Source organism: Diplotaxodon limnothrissa, linkage group LG5 (assembly GCF_057381915.1).
Source record: "Diplotaxodon limnothrissa isolate DT_005_m linkage group LG5, D_limnothrissa_male_GT1.1, whole genome shotgun sequence".
NCBI lineage: Eukaryota > Metazoa > Chordata > Actinopteri > Cichliformes > Cichlidae > Diplotaxodon > Diplotaxodon limnothrissa.
The window spans coordinates 368720-395860 of NC_140600.1; the positions used below are offsets into that span (position 1 = coordinate 368720).

Below are 27141 nucleotides of genomic sequence, written 5' to 3' on the forward strand. Positions count from 1 at the left end.
TCAGCACAGGGACACTGAGGAACCAGGAGTCCAGACTCTAAACCCAGGATAAAGAGTTTGAGTGAATGTGGTGTTGAAGGTGTGGAGGTGGATCAGAGTGTCAGAGGAGACTCTGTAGAAGGACAGAGTGCCAGCAGGACAGTCCACATACACTGCTGCTCTGTTAGAGACAGAGGAGGAGGAGGAGGAGGAGGAGATGGATGTTGATCTCTCATTGTGCCTGACAGACTGAGGACCATCATAATCACAGTACAGACTCCAGGACTGATCATTGAATCCAAACACACAGTCATAACTGTCTCCTTTCCTTCTGATGCTTCTGTAACTCACTGATATATAAACGTCTCCTCTCCACTCGACCTCCCAGTAACAGCGACCAGTCAGACCATCTCTACACAGCAGCTGAGGATGAACATCAAATCTGTCTGGATGATCAGGATATGACTGAACCTCCCACACATGTGTCACCTTCCTGTTGTTGTCAGACAGTTGGAGCTTTGTGTTCACTGTGTTTGTGTCGATTGTGAGTTGACAGGAATCTGATGGAGAGAACAAACACAATCCAGCTGCAGTTATTGATCCATCATCTGTTCATTGATTGACACTTTGATGATGACTCCTGACATGATGAAGATGGTTGAATGTGTGCTGCTTTGTTTTCATGAATCCCATTAAAAACACACTTACACTTCCTCAGACCTGGTCTCAACCATCGGACTCCAGCAGGCTCCACCCTAAAAGGAGGAGGGGGGTCAGAGCAGCACAGTCAGCATGCACACATGGACATTACATGGCTCTCACACACACACTGTTACACACTGATAAAGGAACCGTCCAACATTTTCACAAATACACTTTAATCCATACGTGGCTCAAACTGCTGATGATTGGACTGATCCTAGATCACTACATCACTGTACTGAATGAAATACAAACTGTGGCCTTCATCATCTTTATATCTCCTGTTTAGGTGGAAAGGACACCTGCCTGCCTTTGCTGCCAGCTGGTTTTCTCCTCTTGGAAACACATTTACCATGGCTGACACTTTATTAGGTACACGGTGCCCACTGTCTCAGGTACAGTTCACCTGTGACCTAATAAAGTGGCGGTCACTTGTTATGAGCCATCTCCCTTCAGCTTTTTTAGCCGACCTGTTTACCTCCAACTTTGCATCAGCAGCAGCGAGCCACAGACCGAGTCCGGCAGGAGCAACAATCCCACCACAACTTCTTCAGAAACGACCTCGTCTGGTTTCATTATTTTATTTCCACACAGAACAGACTGGATGTTATCAGCACACAGAAATCACATGAACTTGTGCATTAAAACATGTTAGTGGATTATCCACCAATAAATGAGGAGATGTTGGACGTGTTAACATATGACAGATTAGGCCTGGGTCTGTGGTACTGTTAGCAAACAGAATATTAACCAGGAACAGCTCGTTCATTTCCATCATTTAAGTTGGCTGATACAAACCACACCTCATCTCTTAATGCACTGAGCTTTCCTCATCTCTGACTCTAACTGACTGCTGGGTCCATGGTGTTCCTCCCCCTGCTGAGAAGCTGCAAACAGCTGCCTTCTTTGCGTCACATACATCAGTCTGTCCACTGTCAATCTTTCCATGACTTTCCCTGGATGAGGTGTTAGAGCTGTAGGCCTGTAACCTGTGGTCTTAGTGGGGTCTTTCCCTGCTTTCACAGTTCTTTCCAGCTTCCTGATATATTCTATTATAGAAGAGCAGCAGAGCCTCCTCTAACTGCTTCATCATGATGTAACACACCTGATCCTCCCCAGGTGAAGTCATTTCACGCATTTAAGAGCTGCTTTGAATTCAAACATTACATTAGAACTATCCTCCTCTCCAGGATTTTCCTGATTTAACATTTCAATATGATTCATTTTTGTTCTCTCACATCTGCCGTCATCACTTCAATTATTCCCACTGTGGATTTGATCAGGTTGTTTGCCCAGCAACTCTACATTTTCCCATCCATACTACCTGTAGCTCATTAACACTATTAATACTGGAAACTGCTGTTGAAGGCTGATGGTGACACTTTCTGGTGAAGAAGTGAATTGCAGTAACAGGACTGGCTGGCTTATGATACACTGGACATTTCCATCAGTGCGTTTATGAAGCCACTGTAAGTAATAACAGGTTTATTACCTGTCAGGACCTTTGTGGATATTAGTTTATTGCATGGCCTGTTAATGTGTGTCGAGAGGAGTTGTTGTTGAAGCTAACAGCATCATTATTGTTGTAACTGTGTAACAGGTGTTATGTAAACTACATTTATATTTCATTGTGGGAGAATCAAAAGCGCTTTGTTTCCTCTGCTCACAGACAACACAGATACACGCATGTATATACAGCCCACGTCCAGCTCTGCATGCACTCCTTCTGCTCCGTTTCTATAGAGAATAAACAGTTTAACACAATCATTCTCCATTGTTTTCAACTCAACCAGCTGCATTTAATGAAGGAGTTTGAATTTACTTTACAACAACTGCTGTTGTTTCCTGTCTGCATTCATGTTCTTAACTGTACTCCACACATTCTGAACTGGTGTAGTTCTTCCTAAAGTACTGCAGTATTCCTGCCAAGACATCCTTTTAGTTTTCCTAACTGTTTCCTCTGATGCTCGTTGCTATTTTTCCCTCAATGCAAATTCATGCTAAGCTCCTCCATATCCATCCCTGTTTCTAAACCTATAATGATTGCTTTAATGTGTCTTTGGGCTAATTATGAGTCTGTCCACATGTTTGTAGTTCCCCACTTGCTTTGGTTTCTTAGCTCTGATTCTCTGAAATTTATCCTGGAAATCATTTACTGGCATCTCTCCCTCTCACTCCCACTATCCCCAGAATACCAGCGTATTCATCTCCTGGTTTATCATATGGCCTCTTTACATTTTCTCCAATCGTCCCTGTTTCTAGAGTCTCGTCCCATCTGCAGGTAGTCCAAGAGAAACTGCCTCTGCCATTTTTCTTCTTCTTAATCATTGATTTTTCTCTTCACTTTCTCCATTGGGTCTTCTTAGACTCACTTTCCAGAAAGCAGCAACATTTTTTGTGCCCCATTTTTCAAATTGTGCATCTTACTTCAGCTTAATGTGTTTACTGTTTTGTTTTTACACAGGTCATGTAAAAGAAATCCTACCAGAGACTCGACAAAGCTGAACTGAAAGACAGCACGGGCAATAAATCAGAGCAGCACAGAACTTAAGCACACATATATAAGGTGATTTAACAAATCATGTCTGTTGTAAATGAGTAAGCCATTTATCGACCTGACTCAGGTTTTAAAATCATCATCAGAAAAGACTGAATCCTGACCTGAGAATTCCAAGTGTACACTTTGGACTTTCCACTGCAGAAAACAGAAGCTTCACTCCTGAATCCTGCAGGTTGTTGTTACCCAGGTCCAACTCTGTCAGACTGGAGGACTGGGAGCTCAGGACTGAGGACAGAGCTTCACAGCTTCTGTCTGACAGGTTACAGCCACTCAGTCTGAAAGAATGATGACAAGAAGATATGAAACACTTGTGTTAAAGTATATTCATGGTGCCATGAGGAGCTACTACATTTACAATATTTCAACACTGTTTCAGAACATGCTGGAATCCTTATTGCCTCACGTTACAAAAGTCAAATGTGGGAGTTTACTGTGACTTGCATGGATTCATTTAAAAAAAAAAACATACACACAATGTTAATTTTTTCCAAATGAAATTGATTAAATGATGTTAATTGATGAAAAAAAAATTGATATTGCTTGATCTGACCTCAGCGTTTCCAATTTGCAGCATTGACTCTTCATTCCAGCAGACAGAAGCTTTAGTCCTGAATCCTGCAAGTTGTTGTTAACCAGGTCCAACTCTGTCAGACGGGAGGACTGGGAGCTCACCACTGAGGACAGTGTTTCACAGCTTCTGTCTGACAGGTTACAACCACTCAGTCTGAAAAAATGATGACAAGAAGATATGAAACACTTGTGTTAAAGTATATTCATGGTGCCATGAGGAGCTACTAAATTTACAATATTTCAACACTGTTTCATGACACGCTGGAATCCTTGTTGCCTCATGTTACAAAAGACAAATGTGGTAGTTTACTGTGACTTGCATGGATTCATTTAAAAAAAAAAACATATACACAATGTTAATTTTTTCCAAATGAAATTGATTAAATGATGTTAATTGATGAAAAAAATAATCGATATTGCTTGATCTGACCTCAGCGTTTCCAGTTTGCAGTATTGACTCTGCATCCCAGCAGACAGAAGCTTCACTCCTGAATCCTGCAGGTTGTTGTTACCCAGATCCAGCTCTGTCAGAAGGGAGGACTGGGAGCTCAGGACTGAGGACAGAGCTTCACAGCTTCTGTCTGACAGGTTACAACCCCTCAGTCTGAAAAAATGATGACAAGAAGATATGAAACACTTGTGTTAAAGTATATTCATGGTGCCATGAGGAGCTACTACATTTACAATATTTCAACACTACAACACTACACAATACAAAAAACTTGAATTTTACAGTGTTTATTTATCGAAAAGAAAAAAAAAAAAAAGCTAAATGTCACCGTTAATATTGTCTGGCCGGAAACAGCGGGGGTGTCCAAATTCACAGGCTGCATCCACCTGAGGACCCAGCCTTCGCGGTCTAAGTGGGCCGTGTTCTCGGAAAGCCGGGTAGGCTGGAAGTGAGTGACTGTGAAATTGGACGGGCAGAATTACGTCACGAGCTCTCTCGGTGGACTGGCACTCAGCCGTCTGCTCCTTGCTATCTAAAATATAACCGGACGTTGGCGTAAATTCTCGACCATCTCACACTTCTGTCAGTTTTCTATTTGACATTTATTCAGGTGTGTGAAAACCCCAGAGGAATTCTCCTGAGGGATTAATAAAGTTTTATTTAATCTAATCTAATAACTTTAATCTCAGCCAAACCAATTTACTCAAACACATAAAACAGTGAAAAAAGCCAAACAATAACATTTTTAAGTTATCTAAGTGACTTATACATCATGTTTAACCTGAGTAGCAAAAGTCCGCGGGGGTTTGCTGTTCTCACCGGCTCAGATATTTGAAGTTTACCCAGCGACATTCTTGCCTGAAAATATGTTAAAAGTTTATTTTGTGACCCAGAAAGAGTAATAAGAGCAATATTAAAACTAAGTAGCTGCAGCCATTGTTGGAAACTGGAATTGGCTGGGCCGCGCTATGAATTCTGGGATATGGTTTTTCTATTTTGTTTTCCGGGTGGAAAATCAGGAGAAATACGGGAGAATGTTGGCTCCGGGAGATTTTCGGGAGGGGCACTGAAATTCAGGATTCTCCTGGAAATATCGGGAGTGTTGGCATGTATGTTTCCAGGACATGCTGGAATCCTTATTGCCTCATGTTACAAAGACAAATGTGGCAGTTTACTGTGACTTGCATGGATTCATTAAAAAAAAAAAAAAAAACATACACGCAATGTTAATTTTTTCCAAATGAAATTGATTAAATGATGTTGATGAAAAAAAAAATTGATATTGCTTGATCTGACCTCAGCGTTTCCAGTTTGCAGAATTGAGTCTTCATCCCAGCAGACAGAAGCTTCACTCCTGAATCCTGCAGGTTGTTGTTACCCAGATCCAGCTCTGTCAGACGGGAGGACTGGGAGCTCAGGTCTGAGGACAGAGCTTCACAGCTTCTGTCTGACAGGTTACAACCACTCAGTCTGACATCAAGCGGGAAGGGAGAGAAGATCAACCAAACAAATCAGAGCTTTATTACTTTTTTTGTTGTTTTTAAGCAGAAATCAGTGAGGTGCTGGTAGATTCTGTTCCTTTGGTTTATTACCCAATAACACACACATACACTAATATTTGTGACGTTTGTAATAGCAGCATTTACAATGCAAATCAACAGCGATCACAGATTGAAGGGGCCTGAATAAAACTACAAGGCAGTGATTTTTAAGATGACCTGTTCTTCCAATTTCCAACAACAGATTTCTCCAACCTTACAGTTAAAAATAATTCTTTATCTCATACTGAATCTTGGTGCACCTCCCCCCAGTTTATTAAAATGAAGTGGTACTGAAGTTGCTGTAAGTGATGTGTGATGCCACTGATTTCCTCTCTGATCCAATACAAAGTAAAATTCAGGCTGGTATCTGCGATACTGATGAAAACTATTCCCTCAGAATCAATACAAGACATCATAAGAAAATATGATGTTTTGTATAACATAAAAAGCCTGAATTTTAAAATATTCAGTTAATAATCAAAAACATGTGACTGAAAATAATAAAACTGAGAAACATTTTATGGCCATTGCTACGGGCCATTCGATCCTTTTACAACCATTGCAAGAGCTTGGTTGGCATAGCCGGCAATAAGTTGGATAGTAATAAGTCCGGTGGGTGATGGGCTCCACCAGGGCTGCCCTTTGTCACCGATTCTGTTCATAATTTTTATGTTTAAAGGCTGTATCAAAAGTTCATTCAAGTTACAATATTGTGGTCAAAAGTTCTCCTTTTTTCTTTTATACTATACAACTACGCTGGCTCATGGTTTTAGGACATGGATCTGTCATGGAAGAAATCTATGACCACGTTTAAATTTTAAAAATAAACATGAGTACAAATGTACTCACAGAGCTTTGGTGGAGGCTTTGACCACTGGCAGCAGCCTCAGAAGAGCCTCCTCTGAAGCAGAGTATTTCGTCAGGTCAAACACATCCAGATCTTCTTCTGATGACAGTAAGATGAAGGTCAGAGCTGACCACTGAGCAGGAGACAGTTTATCTGTGGAGAGACTTCCTGATCTGAGGGACTGTTGGATCTCCTCCACTAGAGAACGATCATTCAGTTCATTCAGACAGTGGAGCAGATTGATGCTTTTCTCTGCAGACAGATTCTCACTGAGCTTCTTCTTGATGTGCTGAACTGTTTTCTTATTGGTCTGTGAGCTACTTCCTGTCTGTGTCAGCAGACCTCGTAGGAGAGTCTGATTGGTCTGCAGTGAAAGACCCAGGAGGAAGCGGAGGAACAAGTCCAGGTGTCCATTTGGACTCTGCAAGGCCTTGTTCACAGCACTCTGGTGGAGAGATTGAAGTTTTGGTTTGTTAAATAATTTAGATTTCTTGGAGGTTGTTTGTTGTTGTTCCAGCAGATTGAGTCCAGAGTTGATGAAGGTCCGATGGACATGAAGAGCAGCCAGAATCTCCTGAACACTCAGATGGATGAAGCAGAACACCTTGTCCTGGTACAGTCCTCTCTCCTCTTTAAAGATCTGTGTGAACACTCCTGAGTACACTGAGGCTGCTCTGATATCGATGCCACACTCTGTCAGGTCTGATTCATAGAAGATCAGGTTTCCTTTCTGCAGCTGATCAAAAGCCAGTTTTCCCAGAGACTCCATCATCTTCCTGCTCTCTGGACTCCAGTGTGGATCTGTCTCAGCTCCTCCATCATACTTGACCTTCTTCACTTTGGCCTGAACCACCAGGAAGTGGATGTACATCTCAGTCAGGGTCTTGGGCAGCTGTCCTCCCTCTCTGGTTTCCAGCACATCCTCCAGAACTGTAGCAGTGATCCAGCAGAAGACTGGGATGTGACACATGATGTGGAGGCTTCGTGATGTCTTGATGTGGGAGATGATCCTGCTAGCCTGCTCCTCATCTCTGAATCTCTTCCTGAAGTACTCTTCCTTCTGTGGGTCAGTGAACCCTCTGACCTCTGTCACCATGCCAACACAGTCAGGAGGGATCTGATTGGCTGCTGCTGGTGGTGTGGTTATCCAGAGGCGAGCAGAGGGAAGCAGTTTCCCCCTGATGAGGTTTATCAGCAGCACATCCACTGAGGTGGACTTTCTAGGGTCAGTTAGGATTGTAGTTTTGTGGAAGTCCAGAGGAAGTCGACACTCATCCAGACCATCAAAGATGAACACAACCCGGAAGTCCTCAAAGCTGCGGAGTCCTGCTTTTTTAGTTTCAATAAAGAAGTGATGAACAAGTCCCACCAAGCTGAACTTTTCCTCTTTCAGCACATTCAGCTCTCTGAAAGTGAATGGAAATATGAACTGGATGTCCTGGTTGGCTTTGTCTTCAGCCCAGTCCAGGCTGTATTTCTGTGTTAAGACTGTTTTCCCAATGCCAGCCACTCCCTTTGTCAGCACTGTTCTGATTGGTTCATCTCTTCCAGGTGAGGCTTTAAAGATGTCTTCTTGTCTGATGGTTGTTTCTGGTCTGTCTGGTTTCCTGGATGCTGTTTCAATCTGTCTGACCTCATGTTCATCATTGACCTCTGCAGTCCCTCCCTCTGTGATGTAGAGCTCTGTGTAGATCTGATTCAGGAGGGTTGGGTTTCCTGCTTTAGCGATGCCCTCAAACACACACTGGAACTTCTTCTTCAGGGTGGATTTAAGGTTACGATGACAAACTGCAGCTTGAAGTTCTGAATGAGAAGAAAAATAAACACTGTAGAATATTTAGCTGATTTAGAGTTTAGAAATGTGTTAAAATATAATGTAGAACTGTTGTAGAGACACTGACACTGCCCTCACTATAATAAAGGCTGATTGTAGGAGTAGATTGTAGGAGACCTCTCCCCCACTGAGTGGAAATTCCCCAGAGGATGTTTTAGGGTGGGGGTCTCAACATTTGTAACTGTGGTCTGGAAGTGAGAGGGGTTTTATGACCTCTAGGGAGTTACCTACACCCACAGTGTTTTAACTGTCACGCGCACACAGTCACACACGACCACTTACATAGACACATGGGAACGTGCACATGTAGGCATTCATGTGCTCGTGCACATAGACACAGACAGAGTTTGCAGCACACCGTAGGGGGTTTTATGATGGGGTCACTTCTATAAAGCTGGCTGTAACTAACAAAGGGGTGAAGACTTTTGCAGAGGGACACCGGCCTTGTCTTCCCTTCTAGAAGTGCATGCTTAAATGAAGATGAGTAAAAGATGAGTAAATGAAGATGAGTAAAAGATGAGTAAATGAAGATGAGTAAAGATGAATAAAGATTTTGTAAAAATGACTACTGAGTCCGGTGCCATCTCTGGATGCTTGAGGAATAAAAAGAACCGGGGTAAAACTGATTTCTCAACAGTTTTGGTGCCGAAACCCTTGGATTCGCTCGAGGTGCAGAGATGAATTGGCAGAGCTGAGATCGTGAAACGAGGCGAACAGAGAGCTAGCTCACATGATTAAAAGGTAAGCACGACCTGTTTATTTTCGAACCGTGCATATTGTTTAAAGCCTAAATTATCTGTTCGCTAAGTTGAACGTATCCCAGTGTAAATTCACTCAGTAGAAAAAAAAGGCTGCTAGCGTCCGTCTCAGTGCGTTAAAGCAAGATACTTTTGCTAAGAACTCAGGTTGATGTTTAGCGTACTGTGAGCGACTAAAGCAAGAGACTTTTGATAAGAACTCAGGTTGATGTTTAGCGCCCCGTAAGGACATCTCGGTGCGTTAAAGCAGCAGACGTTTGTTACGGATTAATAGAATCGGTGTTTCATCCGTGGCGGTGTGTGATCCGTCTTAGTTATTAGGAAAAGTGGTGGTGTATGATCCGTCTTAGTTATTAGGAAAAGTGGCGGTGTGTGATCCGTCTTAGTTATTAGAAAAAGTGGCAGTGTGTGATCCGTCCCCGTGCGTTAAAGCAAGAAATGTGTGTTACTATTAGTTAGAAAGCGGGGTTTAAGGTTTTGTGGCGGCTGAGGGCCGTGTTTATGTTCTGAGTTTGGCAACTCAACCCATCTTCGGACGCGTCGTTGGGTCCTGTGGGACAGGAGCTAGGTTGGTAACCTGGGATATTGGGAATGCCTTAAATAACTAAAGCTAGGTGTTGGATCCTAGTCGCGGTTGATAACATGCATGAGAGTGGGGGCAAGTTGCTTCTTAGTGAGAGTACGACTGCTTGGCTCAGCCCACTGACTGCAGTGTGTGTAGATTGCGTGTGTGTGTGAAAGCGCCGTTAGAGTCGGCGTCTCGTCTGAAGTACGGGAGTCGATTGAAGTAACAAAAAGAATTCGTGTCTAAAAGTGTGTTTGTGGTGCACTCAAAAAAATGAATGAGGTGGATTGTTCAGTGTATATTAATTATTTATTTTCATTTTACTTAAAATATGTTTTTGTTAAGTTAACATATGTTTTTCTAATCAAGTCTACGTAATTGTGTCTATTATTCAACGTACATAATACTAATGTGTTACTTGATCGCATAACATTTAAGTTAAGTCAATTAGGATCGATATACCTTGTATATCCACAAGGTGGCAGTAATGCAAAAACAGTTGTAATGAAACCGCGCAGAACAAGAAGGTTTCACGGCTTGTGCCTGCTCATGCGCAAGACTTCAAATTTAACTGAAAAAGGCTGTTTTGGCGCCAAGCTGCTGTTTCTTTGAGAGGTAAGACCACTTTTTTCTTTGACTATGTTGTGTAGTATCTATATGTCCAGCATGGTTATATTTTGCGTTTGTCTTACAAGACATGTTATATCGTTTGCGTGTGCTTGTTTTACATTAGTTTTACTGGGTCCTGGACATGCTTATTTTGTGGACTGTGTAAGAAACATTTTTATTGTTTTTTGTTTTATTAAGGGATTAGCTACAGGGGTTCATGGGGTTATTCTTTCAAGGGGTTATTTTTCCATTTGCTTTCTTGGGATTCCTTTTCTGTAATCCGAGAGTCGGAAATATCGAATAGGATAGCAAGGATAGCATAAAGTGACATTTAAAATCCAAAAAGTCAAGGGCGAAAGCCACTGTGACACCATTGTTCTGCTCTATCAGTAATCTGTATTATGTAAAAATGGTCTGTAAATACAGCATGTTTCCTAGCGGAGTTATACATATCAATTAGGGTTGCCAACCGTCCCTTAAAATACGGAATCGTCCCGTATTTCGAAACAAAAGTACACGTCCCGTATTGAGCTAATAAGGGACGCACTTTGTCCCGTAATACAGTGAGAATCAAAAGTAGTCTATAAATGTTAATGGAATTAACGCTTTGTTTGAAAACATAATTCCCAGCCCCTCTCCTGCTTTGTGACCAATGAGCTGACACCACACTTATGACAATTCGAGTATGACAATTCAGATTACCGCTCATCTCATTGGTCGAGGAAAGGTCGCTTACGGAGAAAATACCGGAAGACAACAGATGACCACAACAACAAGCATGGCCGACAGGGAAACAAACGCTGACACTGCGGTGCAAGTCTCGGACGACAGTACACCTAAAGCTGGGCAGACACTGCGATTTTTTCAGTCACGTTATTCAGCTCCTGCTCAAACTGCACGATTGACTCGCAGGGGTTAGAAGTTCATAGGTCACGATGCAGGTCTCACACTATACCGCCCGATGCTCTGATGCGACCTGAGTGCTCACACTGTGCCTCCATAAAATGAAGGTTATAACAGAAAATCTGTCGCTCTCCCTCTCTCTCTCTGTCTTTCACTCACACAGACACACCACTACCATCAACTTTGCTAAATTGCTAATGAAAAACATTGATCAGGCAGCTGTGATTGAGCAGCAATGTAAATCCAACTATTTTCACGGTTGTTGTGGTCGTGATCATTTTGTGAGGCCACATTGGAAAGCTCATCCGAGCCTTTTCGAAGTTCTACAAGTAGTGCCTCCATCGCTTGTGTCCAGATCACACGCTGCACAGCCGTGCTGCTCCGTCTTTTTCACCGACGTTTACGTGTTTGCGCGTGAGCAGTGTGAGCGCCTGTGGTGACACCTTCACGAGCGATTGATGATCGGGAGCTGGTCGTGAGGTGTTAATCACTTCTCGTTACCCCACGTATACTACACGACGCACGATGAAGGCCAAAATCGGTCCGATCACTCAAAAATCGGCTCAAAATGGGCCAAAAACCGCACAGTGTGAGCCCAGCATTAGAGCAGCAATGTTTGTTCCCCTCAGAGAAAGGGAAGAATGGGAAAAGGAAAACACCTGGCTGGAAAACGTTAATATGGGCATGTGCAGTGAATATCAGCGCTATGTGGCCAGAAGTGTGATAATATAATTTATTTTGTGTAATAAACAACTGCAAGGATAGATGATTACAACAAATAGATCACTAATACATAAAAGTAATACATAGATGAATAATGATGATGAGTTAAGATGCGTAATCATGGGAACAAGCGGGTTTACAAACAGGAGCAGTGATTAGCATTAGAAAAGCTGAAATAATACCTCAGCTGAAGCCAACTGTACTAAATGCACTAAATGTGCACTGTTACAAGAATATTTTTCTTTCTATTGTTTTCTATTATTTTAAGTTAAGCAGGACAGAGTTCTTTTAAAGAAAGATTTACTTATATTCTCAAAAGTTAAGCATGACAGGCTTCTGTTTAAGAAAGAGACCTGTTTTACTGTGTTAATGTTGTCATTTTGAGCTAAAAATAAATGGCTAAATGATCATTTGTTTCACATGTGTTCATATCACAAAGAATAGAATATGCATCTACTTAAATCAACTTCAAGTCAAATGGTTAAAAAAATAATTTCACACACAAAAAAAGAGCTAGAAAATTCACCACACTGGGAAGGGTGAAGACAACTGGGTCGCCCGGCCCTGGCCACGAGGTGTCCCTTATTTATTTTTCAGGGAGTTGGCAACCCTAATATCAATGTAGTTATAAATTACAGTTTGTGAAAGTACACACTTAATTTTTTTAATAAAATTATTCAAGACATATGAGTGGACAGACAATGGAGGTCGACAGACCTGGTGATAATTGCTTCTATAGAAAGTTAGCACATGGCAGTGTCAATCTCTTGCTTTTCTTCTGAGTAGTATTTTATTTAGTTGTAATTCAAACAATAATTTGCTTCTTGAAATTAAGGAATTAATTTTTTTTTTCTTTATAAATCTCAGATCCTGCCTTTACCTGCTCCCTCCTATACTGATGTGGTGTATGTGGTATTGCTGAGCTTGTATGTGGTATGTGAACTGTTATACTTTTAAAAACAAAACTGTTTTATAAGTTAAGTTTTCTTTTGTGACCCATCCCATGCCCCTGTTATTTCTTCTCCACATCTGAACCATGGTAAAGGTTGCAGTTCAAGGGCCTGAGGCATGAAATTCTTTTCAGATCAGCTGTGATCAATATTTTTTGGAACTTGATAAATAACAATAAAAGCTGTAATGGCTCCATTAGCATTTTGTGTAAATGTTTGTGTTAAAATTATAGCTTTAATGAGGTCTTACTACATTAGTTTTAGTTTGTATATGTGTACATATAGTATGTATATTTACAGTACAGTATGTTGTGTTTGTTGACATATTTTCAGGTGGAAGCAGAATATGTGAAGATTACTACTGCTGCACATGTTCCAAGGCTTTTTACACAACTTGACCAATACACTGACCAGCTCATAAAAGTCTTCAAGAAAAAAGGAGGCGTTGCAGGGAAGAAAATTAGACAAACTTTGGCCCCAGCCACACAGGTGCGTTATTCTGTTGGTAGCAAAATATTATGGCTAATAAGATCATTTTCAAATTTAAACAGCTAGTGTATGGTAGCTGCACAGTGCACTTACATTTATATTAAGCAAGACAAAGTTTGGTACTCAAAACGTTGGAAAATTTAAATTACCTAAACATATGTAAAATCTGATCCCTTGATTTAGGTTAAACCAGAAGTGAATGTTTTTATGTTATGTTTTGAATGCAAAAAAGATGATGTATTAGTTTGTCTTTACCTCCATTATGGACATATATAATGTGGTGGAAACCCTGCCCAACAGGTTAACTATTCATGTCCATGTGATGATTAGTTGGTCTTGTGTACATGTCTATCTGTGCAGTGGCTATGTCATTCATTTTGCGTATAATGTGAGTTTCTGTCATCCTAAAGTATTTCTGTTTTCTCTTCCTGTATCTCTGCCACTCTCTACAGAAGGAAACCATTGAAAAGGGGAGGGAGTGTGTCCTCAGGGCACTACCTTTTTACCTGAATGAAGACCCAAGCATCCTCTTCAAAGAATAATTGGTTGGTAATTTTAGTTTAGTTTTTTATCTGTATTAAACCAAATTTTGAATAACTAATGTTGTTGTAATGTTGTTGTTGTTGTAATTTGCATGGAACCTGTTTAAATGTTTTGGGAAATCTTCTTGTATACCCAAACTATTTATATTTATCGTTGAATCTGTAGTCTGAAATAGTGGCACACTGGGGTGCATGTTCCTAATATTGTGTTTACGTCATTAAAGGGTAGCTTTGGCCCTTTTTCTTTCTTTTTTTAAAACTGGATGCCATTTTTCTATGTTTTTGTGTCTAAGCTACAGCTGTTCAGAGGGAGCTGGAACAAATTACCCTTGCTATCTTTACCATCGAAAGAGCTGATGCCAGCACTCCTCCAGCCGATGTGGGTATAACCATCTAGTGTGTCCTGCATGACCTGGAAGACCTGGCCTCTGCATGTGCACTCTTAATGGGTGGGATATATGCACTGAATCTCAGTTAACCTCAAGACTGAAAGCTAAGAGACAATCAAAAGTATTGAGATTTAAAGGATTTAATTGAGAGATGATACTGCACCAGAAATGTTGAAGGGTGGTGTGTATATTAGCGTTCAAGGCATATTGTTATGAGGTGGAAATATGTTCATATTCAGTTTGTGTTACATTGTGTGCATTGTAAAGGTAATTGCAATACATACTAAAAATAAGGGTAAGTTAGGAGGTTGATCTGATATCCTCGTGTTGGTGTTGTTCCCAGATCATCATACTAAATGTTGTTCCAGGATCAACATTGCAAGTGACCAATCAGAATGTTGTGACGTCATACTTTTGCGACTTCGGGAAAAACCGGCGTAAAACAAAAAACTGTACTTAAGCTGCGAGAAACTGCCTCTGTCCGCCGATCAACTGACCCTAACCCTAACCGTAACCCTTTAATAAACAGTAAGCAGAATTGATATTGTCCTTGCAACATTGGAATTTCATAAATGCACGAATGGCTTGGAATAGAATAACGTCACAACAATGTGATTGGTCACTTGCAATGTTGAACCTGGAACAACATTTTCATGATGGTCTGGGAACAACACCAACACGAGGATATCAGATCATCCAAGTTGGGAATGCAGGATGAATGTATATTTTGTGGACTTTTAAAGACGAACAATTGTTTCCATGTTAAAATGTTTACATCTGAAGTTTTTTGCCCAAACACTGGTAAAATAAATGTTGACAGTGGCGAGTGTTAAATGGTTACTGCTGTGCTGTTGCAAAAAAACTGAACGCTGACAAGCTGTTTTATTGTTAGACCATAATGTTGGCATGTTTTGTTAAAGTTTTATTTGGGATGGTGATGTAATTTTCTTTGATTGCTAATATCAGTGGACTATTTATTATTATTATTATTATTATTATTATTATTATTATTATTATTATTATTATTGTTGTTGTTGTTGTTGTTACTTTTTTTTTTTTTTTTTAAATTGTGGCTGTTGAGGTGGACACTTCACTTTGCATTGTTAAAGGAAAGCACTTCATTGGCATTGTGTTACTGGACTGACCCTAAGCAATCATTGCAAATAGCAACTTTGCTATCCATTTTAGACACTAAAAGAAAAAAACACTCACAGACCTTACTAGCATCACATGTGCATAACTCAAGTGTCATCTTATCAATGTGTTATGTGATCTTCAATGCGTTTTTTTTTTCTTCTATTTCTGGTAGATACAGACATTTAATTTAAAGTCTTGATGTTGCATCTGTCTACATACTGTTAATTACTAACCCTAATGAGCTGTTGTGTTTTATTTTGGACTGGGTTTACACAAATGCTCACTGAATGTGTTGGCAATAAAATAAATTTTAAAAAATAAGTTGGATGTACTTAATTCATTTGTGTGGAACCTGTTGACAAAATAGATTTATGTAAAACTAATTAATAAAGCACAAGGTGGCTGAAAATATAATATTTGAATTAATCTAACTTAAATTTAACATTTTCCTGCCACAAATAAGAAATGTGTTGAAGTAACTAATCTAAACTATCTAACCTGAAAATATATCATCTATGTTCATACAACATAACTTGATTTAGTTAGTCTTAAATATGTCTTGTTAATCTTAAGTAGTTTTTTTAAATTAGATGAACTAAAGATTTTTGCTTTAAACTAACATAATTCAATTTCGTGGAACCTGTTGACAAAATAATTTTAATTAAAGTCAACGTTTCATTTTTTTGAGTGTGTGTAGAAATCGCGGCAGGAGGCCGTGTCACGAATTTTTGCAAACTGTGAAGTCAATTGGGGGTTTAATTTGGTTTTACATTTTTTTAGGGGAAGATAAACCGCGGTATCGAGTCCGTGGCGCAGTTTGAATAATTTGTGAGGCGCACGAGCGGACGGCACCAGCTCTGTGTGCCGCTTAGGGCATTGTCCGGAATAAGCAGAGGAAGAAGTGTCTCGCAGAAAGTTTGAATGGGACTGCGAGAAGCATGAAGTGTGTGTGAGCCAGCCTCGAGGGGCGGGTTCACAGGTGGAACGAACGAAGAGTAAAATGTGCGTGTGTGTGAGAGAGAAAGAAAAGGTGGGGGCGAGTGACCAGCCTGTGAGTGTGTGTGAATTCCTTGATGACAAAGAGGGAGACAAAGTAGATTAGTTGATTTTCTGTGAAATAATAAATAGTTAAGAAATCGTAGTGATCAAAGAGGAGAAAGTGAACTAAAGTAAATAAAGCAAATTAAAAAGTGGATTAGTGTTAGAGTAATGATAAATAAATTGATAAAATTAACAGTGACATTTAAAGGTGACCAAGTACTCAAGGATGAATGGAGAATTTGATTGCTGACTGTATGAGAGCTGTTGGGGTGAAAGGAAAATGAGGTTGGAGGAGTGAGTTAACAGGTTAATGTGTGGGTGTAAAACAATGGGGTAATAAAAAAAAAGAGAAAGAAAATGATGAAAACAAAGAAAATAAAAAGTGTGGAAGTGTGAGTGGGAAATTGTCTCCAACTGGGGGAAGCAGTGACGCTACAGGCAACCTTCTTCCCCTGCTGGACACAAAAGAAAACATAATTTGGAGTGTGGTGGATGAAAATAATTAACAACAACATCAAGAAGATTTTTGTGTTTGCGGTTAAGACCAAATAAAATTTTATTTTTGGGGTTTAAAGTCAGTAGAGTTCAAAACAAAATAAGTAGAGATGTGTTGCTTTAGGAGTGATGAAAATATATGCAGTCACAGTGACTAATGAAAGTCTCTCAGTCTGTTGATTACAGGTGGGGAACGGACCTGGATCAATTCTCCACGGGCAGCAGTCGGAAGAAAATTATAGGTTAAAATCATTAGAAAAAATAGCCAGAATTTTTTGGCTGAATTGTTTTGCAGCTTCTCATCCTCGTCCTGAACAAGCGAGCTCCAAGGAAGCTGATCTCTCCCTGAAGACACCGAGTGCAGTTTCAGAAGCACGAGCATGAACATCAACAGTGGACAGGAGTCCAAGAGACAATACCAGAGTTCTGAGCAGAGAGGTCCAGCAGCGCTGTGGGCAAACGGCATCAGAAAGAGAAGATCCACCATCTAGATTGGATGGATGGAGATGCGTTTCCAGCAAGCTGCAACCTCACTGTGTGTGAAGGACTTTTGAGAAGACTGTCTGAGTTTGACATTTGCCATGTTTGGAGCGAGATGGCAATGAAAGAGACAGTGGGACAAAGAGAGACACGGGACAAAGCTGAGAAAACTGACTGCCATTGGACTGTAAAGTGGGAGAGAAAGGAGCAGAAGAGGGCTGAGGCTGCTGTTTTAGTGTGGGGAATCAAATTGGGTTAAGGAATCCAGGGAGACAAGCGACTGCCTGGAAGTGGAGGATTGACACAGTGTCCAGACCACCACAAAAGGGGGAGGAAGACAAGCACTGAGGTATGCAAGTGTACTGTTAGAAAAATGGAAAGGTGACACCACACATGCAGATAATATGCACCAGAGATAACACAAAATCATACACAAAGTGTTACACATTAAAAGAGGGTATTTGTAGAAGGGGTTGACAACACACAGTGTGGTTGCCGATGGTAACCTGCAAGCATTTGGGGTTTAGCTGTGCCTGACTATGACAGAGTTTTTCATTTAGATGTTTCTGAAACAAAATTTGGAGTGAACGGAGTTTTGTTTCAGAAAAAAGGGGGAAGGTACATAAAAGGTTACATAAAAACAGAAAATGTATTAACCCGACTAACACACACACACACACACACACACACACACACACACACACACACACACACGTAATGAAGATCAAACACAATTTTAAGTAGGTAATACTGTTACCATCATCCTGTCTGGTTTATTGAGTGGGTTGAGAACTGATACATAGACGACTGAATTAGTATTATTTTGGGGAACATGATAGCAGGGGTGAACAGAATCCTGCAGCCAGAGTTTAAATGAGTGAAACTAACAGATTTTTGTTTTGTTTTTTGTTTTTTTTGTTACTGAACTATGGGTGTTTTCTCACCTATAAGAGAAAGAATATTCTGTGACAAGTCTTAAGACCGGGCTTCTGTATTTTTTCTTTTTTCTTTTGTTTTTCAGTTTTATTTGTCTTTTTTTTTTTTTTTTTTTTTTTTAAACAGTGCACTGATTTTTGTTTGTGAATTTCTTCTCTTTAAGGTGATCTGCACGTCGGGAATTAAAAGTGCTACACGTCGTCAAGAAAATTGTTACAAGTGAGTTTCTCCACATTAAAATGGGCTCAGGAGAAACTTATTTGGGACAATTAGAAAATGAGAGTCCCTGCCTAAAAAGGATTCAGCGATGTAATCCAATCTAAAGTTTTTCTTTTTCTCTTGAAATGACGTCATTTTGCTGAGAGTGGAAACTAAATGCGACGATAGGTTCCACTATCAGCAAAGAAAGAAAGAATGGATGAATGAATGGAAATAAAAATAAACTGACTGACTGGTAAAAGCTGACAAGACTTGACCACGACTCAAGGTTAACCTCCACCTAGACAGGACAAAAGGGTGGATGAATTTATGTGTTTCCTTTTACAGGAGCAGAAAGATGACAGCAACATCCGAGGTTGCGTGATGGTTTAACCTTTTAAATGCCACTTTCTGTGTTTGGGAATCTACCAGGGGTGTGTTATTCATGGGCTTGTGTTCCTCACAGAAGTTACTGTGAGAAAGTGTGTACACACCTGCGCAGCGCTAACATTTGCATTCTCTTTTCTACAGCATTACAGTTCTTCATGTGATTTGATGATGTGATTTCTAACAGAACAATTGGTGGATGTTTGTTTCTCTACTACAGGTTATGAGTTGGTGATGCTGTTACACTGTGTTTTTGGGAAAATGTGAAGGTTATTTTGATGATGTGAATAACATTCTTTCCACAGCTATGGATGGCTAACTTTATGGTCTTTTTACGGCACCTCTGGAATGTGGATGGCCGACGCCTGCCAACCACACGATCCATGTGTGCTGCTAATGTTTGTTTTTTCTAAGAGTGCATTGTGGAGGATTCAGCAGAAGTGGACAAGTGACATGAGAAAAACAAATAAGGGATGCAGTGTTTATGGAATAGTTGAAGATGGGCTATTGAGCTCATAGTGATAAAATGGGTGGAGTGACATTGTTTAAGGAAAGTCACAGATTAAATTGTGGAATAAATTGGGATGATTCATGATTTGGGACAAATTATGGTAATAATAGTGATTTAATGATTGGAGAAAACCTGCACATGATACTTGTCTGTTATGCTGAGTACTTTATCACTCTCATGATCTATAGTTGGTTGCAAATGTGAAGTTTGATTTAACAGATTTGTCTTCCAGGTTACAGGCTCCAGGTGGAGCTGGGAGTTAAACAAGCTTAACATGTGACTGCTGATTAATGTTTTTACACAGGGTTACAGGTTGGAGTATGGCTGCTCCAAGTGGGAAACCCTGGAGATTGTTTTAGAGAGAATGTGCAACATTCTTGTGCATGTCTCATTGGGGAGTTGACACGTGGCGAAAGCCGTGTGGCGAGAGGTGTGTTATTTTTGAAATTGTAGATGTCGTGAGGTGCCATGAGGAGAGGGAGTGGCTGAGAGGATCGTCCACAAGATGGGAGCTGAGGCCAGGAGAGAGGCTTCAGGAGGATCAGAGATCATCTTCAGCACAGCAGACATCACACAGAGAGCTGTGCTACTGAGCTTCCAGGAGATCAAGAGGAGACTTCCCACAGCAAAATCTTAAATAAAATGAGAGAGTCAATGTTGACGCTGAGGAAGACAACTAAGGTGTACGACGTGCTCTGCCTTAAACCTTCAGCAGCGTTGGAACATGAGAACCTGAGGGATGGAGAGAGCGTGCCAAGCTCTAAAAGTGACAGCGCAGAGGAAGTCCAGCGATGGAATTGTGTTTCTGTGTGAGGCACAAATACTAAGAGACTGGGAAATAGTTGACACCACTTTTCCCAAGGATGAAGATCACCTAAAGTGTGTCACTTTGCCATGCAGATTTGATGCTCTGCAGAGAAGCCTTATGTGAGGGAGAGATGTAAATAGACAAGCCTTTTATCTACATTTAAATCATGTCAACTTCTCTAGGCTGGTTGAGGGGGAATTGGAGAGAAACGGTAGTGTTAGGTGTGACTGTGGTTATTGTAACTGTGATTTTTCTTACAAGTGAATTGCCCAGAGACAGACCTGAATCCATTCCAGCGACTCCACCATCACAGGCCACGGTGAAGCGAACCAAACGTAGTGAAACAGGTAAATCAGATGAGTGTTTTGATTATTATGGCGGTATAGAGCTGGACTACATTAAAGGGTCCACAACCTCGTATACATTTAATCTTTGTTCTGTCATTAAATGCAAGGGCTTGCTGAGCAGTTGGGTCCAACATCTTTAATGGCAGTACAAAATCGGATGGCGTTAGATATGTTGTTGGGAGAAAAAAGGGGGCGTTTGCGCGATGTTTGGGGCTATGTGTTGTAGTTTTATTCCAAATAATACAGCTCCCGATGGCTCTGGGACCCGAGCGCTGGAAGGTCTGAGAACGTTGTCCATTACAATGCATGAGCATTCGGGAGTGGATAACCCGTTGGAAGCATGGATGACCTCTGTCTTTGGGCAATGGAAAGGTTTCATTATGTCAATTATGGTTTTTTTGTTTGTTTTCATTGCAGTATCAGTGACATGTGGGTGTTGTTGTGTGCCTTGTATCAGAGCCTTGTTCGTAAGACTCATCAATCGTGCTGTGGGAGAGTCTGATACAAAGGCAGACACCATGATGCCACTTTTGGGAAATGGGGAGTCACCGTATGAAAACATTATGGTGAGGGATTTAGTTTAGTTTTATCTGCCATAGGGCAGATAAAAAGGGGGATTTGTAGAATATTTAGCTGATTTAGAGTTTAGAAATGTGTTAAAATATAATGTAGAACTGTTGTAGAGACACTGACACTGCCCTCACTATAATAAAGGCTGATTGTAGGAGTAGATTGTAGACCTCCCCCACCTGAGTGGAAATTCCCCAGAGGATGTTTTGGGTGGGGGTCTCAACATTTGTAACTGTGGTCTGGAAGTGAGAGGGGTTTTATGACCTCTAGGGAGTTACCTACACCCACAGTGTTTTAACTGTCACGCGCACACAGTCACTCACGAGCACTCACATAGACACATGGGAATGTGCACATGTAGGCATTCATGTGCTCGTGCACATAGACACAGACAGAGTTTGCAGCACACCGTAGGGGGTTTTATGATGGGGTCACTTCTATAAAGCTGGCTGTAACTAACAAAGGGGTGAAGACTTTTGCAGAGGGACACCGGCCTTGTCTTCCCTTCTAGAAGTGCATGCTTAAATGAAGATGAGTAAAAGATGAGTAAATGAAGATGAGTAAAAGATGAGTAAATGAAGATGAGTAAAGATGAATAAAGATTTTGTAAAAATGACTACTGAGTCAAAAAAAAAATGCCGAAAAAAATTGGCATTTAAAGGAAGATACAACCAATCAATTGAGTCCTCCTCCTTGAATCGCTACCTTATTGTGGTGGAGGGGTTTGTGTGTCCCAGGGATCCCAGGGGCTATGTTGTCTGGGGGCTTTTGCCCCCTGGTAGGGTCTCCCATGGCAAATTGGTCCTGGGTGAGGGACCAGACAAAGAGCGATTCAGAAGACCCTTATGAAAAGGACATCGAAGGAACAGTTTACCCTGCCCGGGATAGGGTTACCGGGGCCCCGCCCTGGAGCCAGGCCTGGGGAGGGTGCCCGAGGGCGAGCGTCTGGTGGCCGGGCCTTAGTCTGTGGGGCCCGGCCGGGCACAGCCCGAAGAGGAGACATGGGCCCATCCTCCCGCAGGCCCACCACCCGCAGGAGGCGCCATAGGGGTCGGGTGCATTGTGTGCCGGGTGGCAGCCAGGAGCGGAGGCCCTGGCGGACTGACCCCCGGCTGCCAAGACTGGCAATAGGGACATGGAATGTCACCTCTATGGTGGGGAAGGAGCCTGAGTTAGTGCGTGAGGTTGAGAGGTACCGGCTAGATATAGTCGGGCTCGCCTCTACGCATGGCTTGGGCTCTGGAACCAGTCTCCTGGAGAGGGGCTGGACTCTGTCTCAGTCTGAAGTTGCCCCTGGTGAGAGGCGGCGGGCTGGGGTGGGTATTCTAATATCCCCTCGGCTTGCTGCCGGTACGTTGGGGTTTTTCCCGGTGGACGAGAGGGTTTGTTCCCTGCGCCTTAGGGTCGGGAAACGGGTCCTGACTGTCATCTGCGCTTATGCGCCGAGTGGCAGTTCAGAGTACCCAGCCTTCTTAGAGTCCCTGGGGTGGGGGTGGGGGGGTGCTGGAAGGTGCTCCACCTGGAGACTCTGTTGTCCTGCTGGGAGACTTCAATGCTCACGTGGGTAACGACAGCGGGACCTGGAGGGGCGTGATTGGGAGGAACGGCCTCCCTGATCTGAACCCGAGCGGTGCTTTGTTATTGGACTTCTGTGCTAATCACAGTTTGGCCATAACGAACACCCTGTTCGAACATAAGAGTGTCCATAAGTGCACGATGATCGATTTCGTAATCGTATCACCAGACCTGCGACCATATGTTCTGGACACTCGGGTAAAGAGAGGGGCTGAGCTGTCAACTGATCACCACCTGGTGGTGAGTTGGATCAGGTGGCGGGGGAGGACGCTGGACAGACCTGGTGCACCTAAACGCGTAGTGAGGGTGTGCTGGGAACGTCTAGCAGAGGCCCCAGTCCGCGAGATCTTCAACGCACACCTCCGGCAGAGCTTCAACAGCATTCCGAGGGAGACTGGGGACATTGAGTCCGAATGGACCATGTTCACAGTCTCCATTGCCGAAGCTGCTGCATTGAGCTGCGGCCGCAAGGTGGTTGGTGCCTGCCGTGGTGGTAATCCCCGAACCAAATGGTGGACACCAGAGGTGAAGGGAGCCACCAGGCTGAAGAAGGAGTCCTATCGGGCTTGGTTAGCCTGTGGGACTCCGGAGGCAGCCGACAGGTATCGACAGGCCAAGCGGAGTGCGGCTCGGGCAGTGGCTGAAGCAAAAACTCGGGTGTGGGAGGAGTTCGGAGAGGCCATGGAAAAAGACTTTCGGACTGCCTCGAAGAGATTCTGGCAAACCGTCAGGCGTCTCAGGAGGGGAAAGCGGTGCTCTACCTGCACTGTGTATAGTGCTGGCGGAGTGCTGCTGACGTCGACTGAGAAAATTGTCAGGCGGTGGAAGGAATACTTCGAGGACCTCCTTAATCCCACTGACACGTCTTCCGAGGAGGAAGCAGAGTCTGGGGATGAGGGGAATGACCCGCCAATTTCCGGGGGCGAGGTCACTGAGGCAGTTAAACAACTCCTTGGTGGCAGAGCCCCTGGTGTTGATGAGGTCCGCCCCGAGTTCCTGAAGGCTCTGGACGTTGTAGGGCTGTCCTGGTTGACACGCCTCTGCAATGTTGCGTGGAGATCAGGGGCAGTACCTGTGGACTGGCAGACCGGGGTGGTGGTCCCCATCTTTAAGAAGGGGACCGGAGGGTGTGTTCCAACTACAGGGGGATCACACTCCTCAGCCTCCCTGGGAAAGTCTATGCCAGGGTGCTAGAAAGGAGAGTTCGTCCGCTAGTCGAACCTCGGATACAGGAGGAACAATGCGGTTTTCGTCCTGGTCGCGGAACACTGGACTAGCTCTTTACCCTCTCGAGGATACTTGAGGGTGCATGGGAGTTTGCCCAACCAGTCTACATGTGTTTTGTGGACTTGGAGAAGGCATTCGACCGTGTCCCTCGGGGTGTCCTTTGGGAGGTGTTGCGGGAGTATGGGGTGTCTGGCCCATTGCTACGGGCCATTCGATCCCTATACAACCGTTGCAAGAGCTTGGTTCGCATTGCCGGCAATAAGTCGGACTCGTTCCCGGTGGGTGACGGGCTCCGCCAGGGCTGCCCTTTGTCTCCGGTTCTGTTCATAATTTTTATGGACAGGATTTCTAGGCGCAGCCAAGTGGCGGAGGGCTTTCGCTTTGGTGGCCTCAGAATCTCATCTCTGATTTTTGCGGATGATGTGGTTCTGTTGGCTTCATCGGGTGAGGGCCTCCAGCTCGCACTGGAATGGTTCGCAGCCGAGTGTGAAGCAGCGGGAATGAGGATCAGCACCTCCAAATCTGAGGCCATGGTTCTCAGCCGGAAAAGGGTGGAGTGCCCACTCCGGGTCGGGGATGAGTTCCTGCCCCAAGTGGAGGAGTTCAAGTATCTCGGGGTCTTGTTCGCGAGTGATGGGAGAAGGGAGCCGGAGATCGACAGACGGATTGGGGCTGCAGCTGCAGTAATGCAGACGCTGCACCGGTCCGTCGTGGTGAAGAGGGAGCTGAGTGTAAAAGCGAAGCTCTCAATTTACCGGTCAATCTACCGGGAGGAGGCCCCGGGGCAGACCCAGGACACGCTGGAGAGATTATATCTCTCGGCTGGCCTGGGAACGCCTTGGTATTCCCCCGGATAAGCTGGAGGAGGTGGCTGGGGAGAGGGAGGTCTGGGCCTCTTTGCTTAGGCTGCTGCCCCCGCGACCCGGCCTCGGTTAAAGCGGATGAAGATGGATGGATGGACTACTGAGTCCGGTGCCATCTCTGGATGCTTGAGGAATAAAAAGAACCAGGGTAAAACTGATTTCTCAACAACACTCAATTCCAAAAAGAACTAATCTTTAAAACATGTTGCTCCATCTTCCATCTCTGGAAAATTTTCATTTATCCAAAACTTTAAATCTTTACAGAAATCCTCTTACTGCTCTGCAGACGGTCAGCCAGCTCCTCCTGCTTCATTCTCCTCAGGAAGTCCACTGTGATCTTCACAAATGCCTCTCTGCTGCTGCTCCTCTGACTCTCTAAGCATTCTGGGTAATCTGGACTCAGAACCTTCTGGATCTTCTTCAGCTCGTTCTTCACAAAAGTGATGATGTTGTCCTCCAGCAGCTGGAACAGAATATTTATGAATGAGCCAATCAGGCTGAAATCATGGAGCCAAACATCAGATCCATGTTGGACACACTGACGATCCACTGGTCTACAAAGAGCAGCATGGAGACGACTGTGAACAGAACAGATGTAACAGTAGTTGTTGTTGTACATGTACAGACCATAAATATGGAGTCCAGCTGTGTTTGATGCTGCTGGGCAGACTGACCACTGGGAACCTCTGAGCTCTGCTGGTCCACTCTGTGGAGGAACCATGAAGGATTAGATCAACACAGGATAAAGATCCACGAGTTTCTGCTCAAATAACTTTATCTGAAAAAAGTTTGTCAAGCTTTAAACTCTCAGATTGTGAACATATCAGTAATTTTCAGTCTCTCAGTGGTGATGTCAGGGATGATTTTGAAGAAGCTCATCAAACTGAACCATCAGCAGATCACTGCTCCAAAACCAGAATATGATCCGAGTCTCCCTCCACCACCAGAACACCAGCTTTACTAACGTGGTAGATCAGTGTAGTACAGATCAATAACTGATGAGTCATTTGATCAAAATCACTGAGTGCTTCACGTCTGACCCTCTGATGCTTCTGTAGACATTTTGCATATTTAATGAATGTCTGACAGTTTTACATTCATTCTATGAATACAGTGGAAATGTTGTGTTATAGTCTCCATGTTGTTTCCATCATCATAAATTCTTAAGTTCAGAAAATTAGATTCTTTCTTCACAGCTGAAAAACAACATTTATTCTGTATTGAAATCTGCATCGTCCACTCCAAAGGTCACAATCTGAAGGTAACATCTGGTTTTGTTCCCTGTGGTTAACTCTGAGCATCAGTATGGTGGGATTTATCCACTACATCCACACCACTGTGGTTCAGTGTTGTCCTGATGGAGTAACAGCAGCCAGTATGATCCAGGCTTTAGCTGCTGGGTCTCTGTGTGACCTCTCAGACTGTTTAACAGATCAGACACAAAGAGAATCAGAGCAGCTCTGTTCTTTAAAGACAAACATGAACCCACTCAGGTCACACTTTCCCCACAGATATGAGCATCACTGTCCTCAAACAGCAAATGACCAAGTCGAACATTTGGATCTTTTCTCTTTCATTGTTTTCTTTTTAATGAATCTTTGTAACAATCTGAGGATGTTTCAGGTCATATTTATCCAGGAAACACAAACATGTAAAGGAGTCATCACAGCTCTCTGACCTCGTTGCTCCAGGTTCACCACTGAAGGCTGGAGGTCGAACTTTGGACCGGTCACTCCTCACAGACGGACAGCTGGACCCTGCAGACTGTGACCTCTGACCTCTGCAGACACAAACATGATTGAAGCAGCTGTGATCACACAGACTGCAGATAATGCAGTTGTTTCCTGTCAGTAACATCCTCTTAGATTAGAGTTCAGCTTTTTACAGGAAAACTGGACAAAACTGATTTTTGTTACAAACTCATTTTCATTTCCTCTCAGCTCACAAACACAGTCAGACAATCAACCAGAGTCAACACTGATTATAATGTCAGTGCAGAATTATTTCTGTAACTCAGTGAGTTCAGCTCTCTGACCTCGTTGCTCCAGGTTCAGCACTGAAGGCTGGATTTTGATCTTTGGACCGGTCACTCCTCACAGACGGACAGCTGGACCCTGCAGACTCTGCTCTGTCCTCCTCTTCCTCCATCATCAT

The 27141-nt window shown here is 42.9% G+C and overlaps 1 protein-coding gene across 2 annotated transcripts; it reads right to left on the reverse strand.

The window, feature by feature from the left end:
- LOC146631391 (protein NLRC3-like) lies at positions 1 to 27141 on the reverse strand. Of its 2 annotated transcripts, XM_085353645.1 has the most exons (11): positions 27023 to 27141; positions 26666 to 26767; positions 25615 to 25693; positions 25264 to 25450; positions 6653 to 8453; positions 5559 to 5732; positions 4242 to 4415; positions 3792 to 3965; positions 3343 to 3516; positions 688 to 734; positions 1 to 539 (listed from the first exon to the last, which is right to left on the reverse strand). In XM_085353645.1, the coding sequence occupies exons 1-11, from the start codon at positions 27139 to 27141 to the stop codon at positions 1 to 3; spliced, it is 3570 nt and encodes a 1189-aa protein (XP_085209771.1). The 2 variants fall into 2 exon arrangements, with proteins under 2 accessions (XP_085209771.1, XP_085209772.1); XM_085353646.1 differs by lacking the exons at positions 4242 to 4415; positions 5559 to 5732; positions 26666 to 26767; positions 27023 to 27141 and having other exon boundaries at positions 25615 to 25674.